General features: G+C 35.7%; 1 protein-coding gene across 1 annotated transcript in view; it reads left to right on the top strand.

Moving 5' to 3' along the window:
• The window catches only part of Abcb7 (ATP binding cassette subfamily B member 7), a 129966-nt gene that overhangs the window by 59867 nt on the left and 59738 nt on the right, over positions 1-10361 (top strand). Inside the window, exon 2 of the mRNA XM_021152859.1 lies at positions 9084-9161. Coding sequence (XP_021008518.1) covers positions 9084-9161 — 78 coding nt within the window. The remainder of the gene's footprint in view (positions 1-9083; positions 9162-10361) is intronic.

The raw sequence follows: 10361 nt of genomic DNA, 5'->3' as shown, positions 1-10361 counted from the left end.
CACACACACACACACCCCACAAAAAATGGAATCTGAAATATACAAGCAAAAGACCAACAAGACAAAAAAAAAATGCCCAAACAAAGCAATATGACACAGTCTACAAAAATACCATTGAGTTTATTTGTGCTGGCCAACAACTTCTGAGCATGTGGCCTACCCTGAACTGTGGTTAATATATCCAGTGAGACTCCTTACCGCCGCCTCTCAGCACTGGGACCCCATTTGGCTGGAACCTGTGCATGCTGACAGTCTGTGAGTTCTTATGTGTCTCAGACCTTACCACTTTTAATTCTTCTTCTTCTTCTAAAAAATTTAAAAATACCAACACTTATTCTAGAATCATGGTTTTGTGTAAGTGATGATTGTTCAAAATTCTTTTTTTTTTAAACAAACATTTTTCTGTTTATTTCATGTATGTGAGTACAGCAGAAGAGGGCATCATATCCCATTACAGATGGTTGTAAACCACCATGTGGTTGCTGGGGATTGAACTCAGGACCTCTGAAAGAACAGTCAATGCTCTTAACCGCTGAGCCATCTCTCCAGCCCTGTTCAAAATTCTTAATGCTGTGCTACCATTTTTCTATGTATTCATCAGTCATTTAGAATAAAAGTCCTTTTTCTGGTCAGCTTTCATTTGAGAATTATAATTATAAAAGAAGCTTGCCTGCTGTTTGTCTCCTCTCCCCGCCTCTCTGTTGCTTTCACTCCCCCCTACTCTTCACCTCTAGTTTCTCAGTAGTTGGAAAGAAAACAAGATTTTATGGCAGTTGCATTTTTAATACTTTAAAGTTGATTAAATTTAAAATAGGTTTGTATCACAGCTGTTTTTCTTTAAGAATGCACTGAGAGGTTAATTTAAATGTTTTATATTTTGATCACAGATGACTAATGATCAGATAATAATAGTATTCACACATGACTTATAGATAGTGTTAAAAATTATAAGCATCAAGGATACATAATTGTAAGCTTACTTTTGTTTTAAAGTTTCACGAATGGAGAATATGTAAATGACTCAAATCCCTTGTGGTTTTTACTCCTTTATTTCTCCAGTGCTCAGAATCCATCTTAGGGCCTGTAAATGTCAGGTAGTTTGTTTATCATTGACCTACATACCTAACCTTTATAATCTCTTACTATTAGTTAAATTTTTAGGTATCATCAATAATGAACATGAGTTTAATTATAAAAGTTTACTATTATAAAAAATATAAATAATAATTATTACATTATTTTTGTAAAGGTTGAATTTTGCCTTAAAGAGAGAACATAAATGTAACGAAAAGAAATCTTGATTTTGTTACTCTTTTCTCTTGGGTCTTGGTCACATTTATGTAGAATTAGTTTTGCCTAGTAAGTCTTTGTTTTTAGTATTGGTATTCATTTTTTTTCCTGAGAGAAAAGGTTTATTTGGGCTTATAATTTTCCTCTGTCTATCTTGGTAGGGAAGCCATGGCAGTAAGAGCTTGTGGCAGCTGATTGGTCACATAGCATCTGCAGTCAGGAAGCAGAAAGGGATAAATGTCAAAACACAGCAAGGATCCAAGTCCAGGGCTTGGTCCACTAATTTTATCCCACTTCAGTTCATCTAATCAGCATAGCCATAGACTAAGCTAATCTAGACAATCCCCTGGAAACTCAGAGGGTTGTCACGTGATTATCCTATAAAAATCCTTAATGACCATGTACATAAAGCATGGTACATTTAATGATTAGTAGATGAATGCTATCAGTGTGAGTGGGAGTGTATGATATGCTTAAGTCATAGATTTCTTAAAATTCAGTTCTTCCAGTTTTTAAAAGTTGAAATAAACACAGATCTCCAGGGTATATAATTTTAACTTACCTGTCTCCTAAAGTGGAGAGACAGATTACCATTTTTTGCATATTGAATTTCTTTGGTATTTGTGCATGTTTGTCACGTCCACTATCTTCAGTAGTATGTGATTTATTGTTTCTTTTGATGTCCAGTTTCCTGAATTCGAAGCTTACAAGAAACTGGAGTAAAGTTTGCATATGGCTTGAATGTGGAGAATGGTGAGGAAAGAATTAAAGTGCCTGAAACGCATTGTCAGGGTTCATTTTCATTATTGACATGAAACAACCTAGAATCATTTGAGACAATGTGTCAGTATCCACAGGGCCTGCACAGGTTCAAGCCAAATGGGGTCCCAGTGCTGAGAGGGGGTGGTATGGAGTCTCACTGCATATTTTAACCACAGTTCAGGGTAGGCCACATGCTCAGGAGTTGTTGGACATCACAAATAAACTCTTGGTCTGTAAGCATGCCTGTGTAGAATTGTCTGAATTAAGTTAATTGATGTGGGAAGACCCAGCTCACTGTGAGTGGCATCATTCCCTAGGTGCGAGGTACTGAACTGTGTAAGAGTGGAGAATTTGGGCTGGTGAGATGGTTCAGTGGGTAAGAGCACTGACTACTCTTCCAAAGGTTCTGAGTTCAAATCCCAGCAACCACATGGTGGCTCACAACCACCCATAATGAGATCTGATACCCTCTTCTGGTGCGTTTGAAGACAGCTACAGTGAACTTATACTAATAAATAAGTCTTTGGCCGGAGCAAGCAGAGGTCCTAAGTTCAATTCCCAACAATCACATGAAGGCTCGCAACCATCTGTACAACTAAAGTGTCCACTCATATACATAAAATAAATAAATCTTTTAAAAAAAGAGTGGAGAATTTAAGCAGAGTACAAGCAAGTAAGCATGCATGAATTAATTTCCCTCTACTCTTGACTGTAGATGTGATTTGGCTAGATGTTTGAAGTTCCTGCTTTGATTTCCTCACAATGATAGGCCATGGCCTGAAATTGTGAGCTGAAATAAACCCCTTTCTACCCAGGGTTGCTTTTTGTTAGGGTATTTTATCACAGCAACAGAAACTGATCCCACATTAAGAGTGGATGGTTTGGTTAGAGATGATCAGTTAGAGATTATCTGAAATAAGAGAGGTTTGTCATGACACTGCATATAGATATCATGAGATTCCCTGGTTTTATATGTACAAATGAGCATACTTTCTCAGTCACATATGCCACATTTTCATTGATTTAGATCTTTTGGTATTTTGAAATGTATAACATTGACATATACTCCATTTATAGCTTAAGTAAAGACTATTGCTTGCCTTTCATGAGACTAGACCTAAGAAACATTCCTTTTCACTGAGTTGATGTGTAATTCAGATATATATATTTGTCAATTTTACAGCTATCCATCTGGTGTTACCATAGAGAAATTATTTTTTCATTTGTTTCTATTTAGAAAAAATTAGTTTCTTAAGTTAGCATACAAAGTATCCAAAGTACATGACATCTTCAGCAATAGGGAACTTTCCTTCACTCTTAGAAGGCAACCAAGAGCAACTGCAGTAGCCTGTAATATTCTGGGTTTATCTTGGACTTCTCTGGCCAAGAACTCAAAAGGCTGACCTCTTATTGGTCCATTTTATCCCACTATTAGCCCCCCTCTGAGTACATGTTGTATGTACTCCATTAATTTATCCACTTCCCACCCCTTACTTGTGATTTCTTCTCTCATGGGCCCTTATTTATCTTTCTGAGTCTGGCTTATTTCACTTAACACTATGATTTTACTTTTTTTTATTGTTGAATGTGTGTGTGTGTGTGTCTGTGTGTGTGTAGATATAGATATCACATCTTCTCTGTCCATCAATCCATTACTAGACATTTAGCATGGTTCAACTTCCTGGCTATTGTGAACAGTTAAGCATGAGTTTCAAAGTATATTATGGTAGGATTTAGAGACCTGTCCTGGTTTGCTTCTCTGTTGCTGTGGTAAAACAGTGACCAAATGCACCTTGGGAAGGAAAGAGTTTATTTCATATGGCTTAGACACCATGATCAGGATTGGCAGGTAGATCATTGAGTAGGAGCTTGGAGGCAGAGACTGATGCAGAGACCATGGAGGAATGCTGATTACTGGCTTGCTCTCTCATGACTTGGTCAACCTGGTTTCTTAAACAACCCAGGACTACCTGCCCACGGGTGGTACCTGTTCACAGTGGGCTGAACCATTTCACATCAGCCATCAATCAAGATAATTCCTTACAGACATGCCCACAGACCAATCTGATGGAAGCGATTCCTCAATTGAGGTTTCTTTTTCCTCGGTGACTAGTTTATGTTAAATTAACAAAAACTAACTGGTACAATTGAACCCTTGCCAACTTGACACTCTAACACATAACTACTAAATCATAAACTTTCACTTCTCATTTATCCTCAAGTTCTAATATTAACATTATAGTACAAAACATAGTATAATTTAAAAAGTCCTACAGCCTTTAAAATGTTAAACACTTTAAAGTCCAAAGTTTAAAAACAAAACAAAACAAAAAACAAAGTTGTTAACTGTAAGTTCCAGTAACGAAAACAAGTTAAATACTTTTTGAGTCCTAAAGAGAATAACCAGAGCACAGTCATACTTAATCCTAAGTAAAACCCAGGTCTAGATGTCTCATATCCGGGACTTACTCAAAGTCTTCTTGCTTCCAAAGGGCTTAGGTAGTAGCCTCATCTCTCCAGCTCTAGCATCTGTCACACAGGCTCATACCCACCAGCTCCTCTCCACACCTGCTATTGTTCTTGGTTGTCATCCCAGTCTTGGCATTTATGGTATCCTTAAGTCTTGTAGTATCAACTGCAACCTAGGCTTCCCCTTTACCAATGGCCCTCTGACCTCTCTTCAGGGACTTTGACCCTGCCACATGGTATCAAGCCTCAGCTTTTCTCCATGACTTCAATCATGAAGTATCTATGCTACCAAAACCAGCATCATTGGGAGCCTCTTACTACCACTTTTGGCTCCCAGTATAAGATGTAGCCATGGCTACACTGGACTATACTTTCTGTGTTCTCACCCTGAGGAAATACTCCCCAGAAGATTTTACCTTCATGATTTTGAACTCTTAATCACAGCTGATTCTTCAACATAGATGACTAGCATCTAATGTCATAATGGAGCGAAGGTTTTACTTCCACCGATTTTTCATCCACAGCACCACACAAACACTCCCAGTACATTCTTTGAATTCTTTATAAACTTCATAAGTCAAGCCTCCATCATTTGCATTGCTTTCAGCGTTCTTATCTTTCAAGCTCCCATAAACCATCTCATTCAACAACCTTTTATATCCCAAAGTTCTAAAAAAAATTCTTCCAGAAACCCCACCCCCCCAACCCCCAAAGGGCACGACATAGGACTATCACAGCAGTACATATCACCTATTAATCAAGAAAATGCCCAAAGACTTGCCCATAGTATATTGAATATTTTCTTGATTTACTTTGGTAGGTTAGATGTGTTTGTACATTTATTTGTTTCTCCTAGATTTCCCAGTTCTTTTTAGAATATATGTTTTACAGGTATTTTCTAATTACCTTTCTAATGCACTGGAGTCTGTTGTAACATGTCTCTTTTAAATGTATACGTTTATTGTAAGACCTCTTTGTTTCTTTCAGCTAGTTTGGTGTTTGTCAGCTGCGTTTACCTTGTAATAGAACCAATTCATGGTTGAATGAATCTATGTAATTTTTAGTGTCTAGTGTGTGTGTATGTGTGTGTATATGTGTGTGTATATATTATATATATGTATGTAGAGAGAGAGAGAGAGAGAGAGAGAGAGAGAGACTTTTTTAAAAAATATAACTCCCCTAGCTGTAGACTTTCTGCTTAGAATGCCCTTAACTGTACCACAAAGTTCCAGATAAGTTGCACCATCATTTTCATTTGACTCTGAAATTTTTATTGTTTTTCTTGTTTCTTCAGCATCCTATACTGTCAGTTCTCAAATACATTGCTCAGTATCTGATCAAGTATTTTGTAGTTTCTGTGGTTTCTCATAATATTAATTTCTAGTTTTAGTCTACCATGTTCTGATTAGATATAAGAGAGGGATTTTTCTTTTTATTTGTTTAGGCTTGCTCTATGACATACAATGTGACCAATAATAGAGCAAGTTCTGTAGGCAGTAGATACCTGTTTACATCTAATTGATATATGGTGTGATTTGTCTCTGATGGTCTAAAGATGAGAATGTGATAATGCTGACTCCTGTTGTATCAGGACCTATATGACCTTTTAATGCCTTTCAGTATTTTGTTTATAGAAGTTTTGAGTGCCATAAACACCTATAGTGGTTTTATATTCTTGTTAAGTGGTTCTTTTTTATCAGTATATAATGGCCTTCTCTACCTCTTCTAAGTAGCTTTGGTTTGAAGTCTACTTTATTACATAGAAGAATACCTTTTCTTTTTGGATTCTATTTGCTTAGTAGGTTAATTTCCATCCTTTGATTGTTAGTTTGAGGATGTTCTTATGAATGATCTATGTGTTTTAGAGACAGCAAATAATTAGATCTTGGTTTTGTGGTGGTGTTTAATCTAGCCACTTACACTTCATCTTTTAAATGGTGGGTTAAAGCCATATGTCTTTAAGGCTGTTATTGAGAGGGATTTGATGTTAGCTATGGATTTGCTGGTTATTATTCCACTTAGGCACAAACTAGCAAACTTCTTTCTAGCACTCCTTTGTTCATTTATTCCTCCCATGAGATTAACATTTCCTGTGTTGTTGTGGATAAGATTATCTTTCTTTTTTTTCTCTTTCTATCAAATTCCTATTTAGTTTTACAAATGCTGGTTCCTGTGGTATGAATTGTTTTTGCACTTCTTTTGAAAAATGTTCTAACTTTTCTATGTATTTTAAAAATTACAGCCGGGCGTGGTGGCGCACGCCTTTAATCCCAGCACTTGGGAGGCAGAGACAGGCGGATTTCTGAGTTCGAGGCCAGCCTGGTCTACAAAGTGAGTTCCAGGACAGCCAGAGCTATACAGAGAAACCCTGTCTTGAAAAAAAAAAAACAAAAAAACAAAAAAAATAAAAAATAAAAATTACTTTTCAGAATATGGCCATCTTTGTTGGCAATTATTTTACTTTCACATCTTGGGATACCTCATTCTATACACTGGTGATTTTAAGGTTGATAATGTGATTTGATAGGTGAGTTAGCATTTTCACATTGTTGCTTTTCATGTTGTTTTTTCATTTATGTTTTAAATATTTTGACTATGATATGGTTTTGGTTTTTCTGTTTTGGTTAGTTTGGTGTTTGTTTGTTTGGTTGGTTTGGTTTTGGTTTTTTGAAACAGGGTTTTTCTGTATAGCCTTGGCTGTCCTGGAACTCACTCTGTAGACCAGGCTGGCCTTGAACTCAGAAATTCACCTGCCTCTGTCTCCCAAGTGCTGGGACTAAAGGTGTTCGCCGCCACTGCCCGGCTTGACTATGATATGTTGTAGTGAGGTTGTATCTAGCCATGTCTAGTTGAGTTTTTATTTTATTTTTTTGTTTTGATGCCATTTTTTTTTCTCCAGGTTTAGGGAAATTTCTATCATCACTTCGTTGACTAAAATTCTGTATGCTTTTAGTCCTTAGTTCAGCTTCTTCTTTTACCTGGTAAATTCTTAGATTTCTTCTCTTAAACTTATCCCACAGTTCTTAGAAATTTTGGTAATACTCATTAAAATGCATGTCTAAATAAATTATTGTCTTCCACTCCTGAATTTTGTTCTTCTGTATGGTCATGTCAGTTGGTGATAGTTTCTGCTTTTTCTTTTTTATATTTGATTGATCTTTATTTCCAACACTAATTATTTTTCTCAGAGTTTCAGTTCCTTGCTGTATTTTTTCTCCATATTTTAAAATTTGTCCTCTAAATTGCTGAGCACTTTATCAACTTTCTCATCTAGGTCTTGAATAGGTTTCTGAATTTCACTTATTTGTTTGAATCTTCTATATTGCCATTGAGCCTTTTGAATGTATGACTCTGAAATACTTTTCTCATGTTTGCTTTCCAGTACTGAGGACTTGGGAGCTTCTGGCCATGACATAAGAAAACACAACAAAGAAACACCCCTTCGCCCCCCCACCCCCACCCCAACACACACGGGGGCAGGCATCAGTCCTAAAAGTTTATTCAGGCATGATACAAGCTGAAATAAAACAATGATTATAGTATAAAAGTCTAGAGTAAAATAACAAAAGTAAGAAGTAAAACAAATAGAAGATATAACCACAGTCATTATCATTCCTAGTCAACATGATGTGGCTATTCTCTCTTCCTGGATTGTCTTATGTAGCAGTGTGTAAAGATGGGGAAGGATGCTTATCTCAGTAATTCAAACAAGTTAGAGTTTTGTGTGTATATTATACTTTCCCATAATTCCCCAGAGTGAGACTCTTACCTACTAGTTACAAGTTTGTCTCTGGTATTTTATGAATTATTCTTTCTACTGATTGAATTTACTGTGACTTTGAGGAAGTGTAGAAGGCTCACCCACTGATTAGCTTCTTATGGCAGCATCCATCCTTTGGCTCTGCCATGTTGAGCATCTTTCTTCTCCCATTCCCCTAGCTTGCCCAAACAGTGGGAGGGGTAGTGTCTTCTTAAGCTATTAACTCTAGGATGTATAGGAAAACAAATTTCAGCTCCAGGTTCCTGTATCTCACTTCTACATCTGTTACCCCAATCTGTGATCCAGTAGCTATATCTCTGGTTATATTATATCCAAAACCTTGTTATGTGTCTTTAGCCAAGTCTGTCTTTCTGCAATTTTTTCTTCTTGTGAAACCCCTGACCAGAAGGAGAAAGTACCTGCCTGGCAGGTTACCCAAACTCAGGTCTGGCAGTATGCTGTGGCTAGGCACTGGTTGGTGTGTAAAAGCCATTTAAAAGAGAAGTAATGTTAAAGACTTGGAAAAATTTAAAAACAAAGATATAAAATAATAAGAACAAATAAAAAAGCCAAGTAAAGGAGATAGGATATGTAAATAAATCTACTTGGATATTTTAATAAGTAATATAATATAAGCCTTATCCACATTTTTGTCTTTTTAGGCATATGTTAAAGATGTAACCATCCCGGTTAACATTGACAATGATTTTAATTTTAGGTTTGTTTCTGAACAAAAGAATAATCTTAGAATATTAAGTCTCCACTATGAAATGCTATCTTAACTTTTTAATCTCTTCATTAGACTACAGAATCATTAAGAAATACTACACAGCAGAGATGGGGAAAAGACAACTCCAGACAGTTACTAGATGCTACAAAGGTAAGATTTAGTCAACATTTCTACAGCTAGTAAGAAAAGTTTGCAAGCGCATGGGGCATTTAACAATTTATGCTGCATATTTACTACATGGTTTACATTTCAGAAATACTTTCCTTTTTCTAATTTTTTTATATAAATACTGGCAGGAAGGTATGTTTCTATTAAGAATACAGAAAGAAATCTTGGTATTATCTACCACTGCAGAAATCTGTCTGAATCCCTTGAGATTAGTGCCAACTAGAGTAACATTTTTAGAAAACTTTTGTAAATGTAATGGCAGCTTGTTGACATCCAAATTTATCCTAATTTGTGACTGATACATAGAATATTGACATTTTTTCAAATGCGGAACATTCCTTTACCTTAGAAGATGTTCAGATAGTAGAATGCCATGGGATTTTAAGTTTGCTAGAGCCCCGAGGATAAGTGATGTTGAGTTTAAATATTGGTGAGGCTTATTTTCATTGTTATTTTACGTGAAAGATAGCTTTCATGATTACCACTGCTTCAAAATGAGACATGTAAATCTCTATGATAAAAAAGAACAAAAAGTTATAAGGCTATTTGCATCCTGGGTACTTTATTTTTCCCCTTTGTTTAGTAGTTGTTTGCCATTAAGGCACAAAGCATTGTTCTAATTTATGCAGAAACTGTATAAATGCATTTGTTTTCCACTATTAAATTAAGTCTTTAAGTCGAAAATATGTTCAGTCTTCTCATTATCCAAGATATCACTGAATTTATATTTCAGTCTTCTACTTCATTGAAGACCTCATCATCTTATGTGATATTCACCAGAACCCTTACTAAAACTGTTACTTAGCCTTTTAGAGGGAAAAGGTCAGCATAAGATGCTGTCAGAATAAAAACCCCTTGATGTTTTCCTCTTATCAAGTGCCTTATGAGTGCTAATCTAAAAATTGATAACATATTTATGACAATTATTTTCTGTCTCATTAGTAAGAATAAAAAGATACTTTTGCCTTTTATAATTATATTTTCATACCTTGCCTCTAAGCTGATATAGTTATACCGTATATAGTATCAGTATATATGTGTGTTCATAAAGAACTATGCACTTTGCATTAATTATTGTTATGAATACTGCAAAAACATCATTAAGTATTCACTTCATTTAATACTTTTAATCATAAAAACTTTCAATATTAGAAAACCTAAATATTAAGCCTAATTGTCATT

The sequence above is a fragment of the Mus caroli genome, chromosome X (assembly GCF_900094665.2).
Source record: "Mus caroli chromosome X, CAROLI_EIJ_v1.1, whole genome shotgun sequence".
NCBI lineage: Eukaryota > Metazoa > Chordata > Mammalia > Rodentia > Muridae > Mus > Mus caroli.
This window is presented reverse-complemented; position numbering and strand designations above follow the sequence as displayed.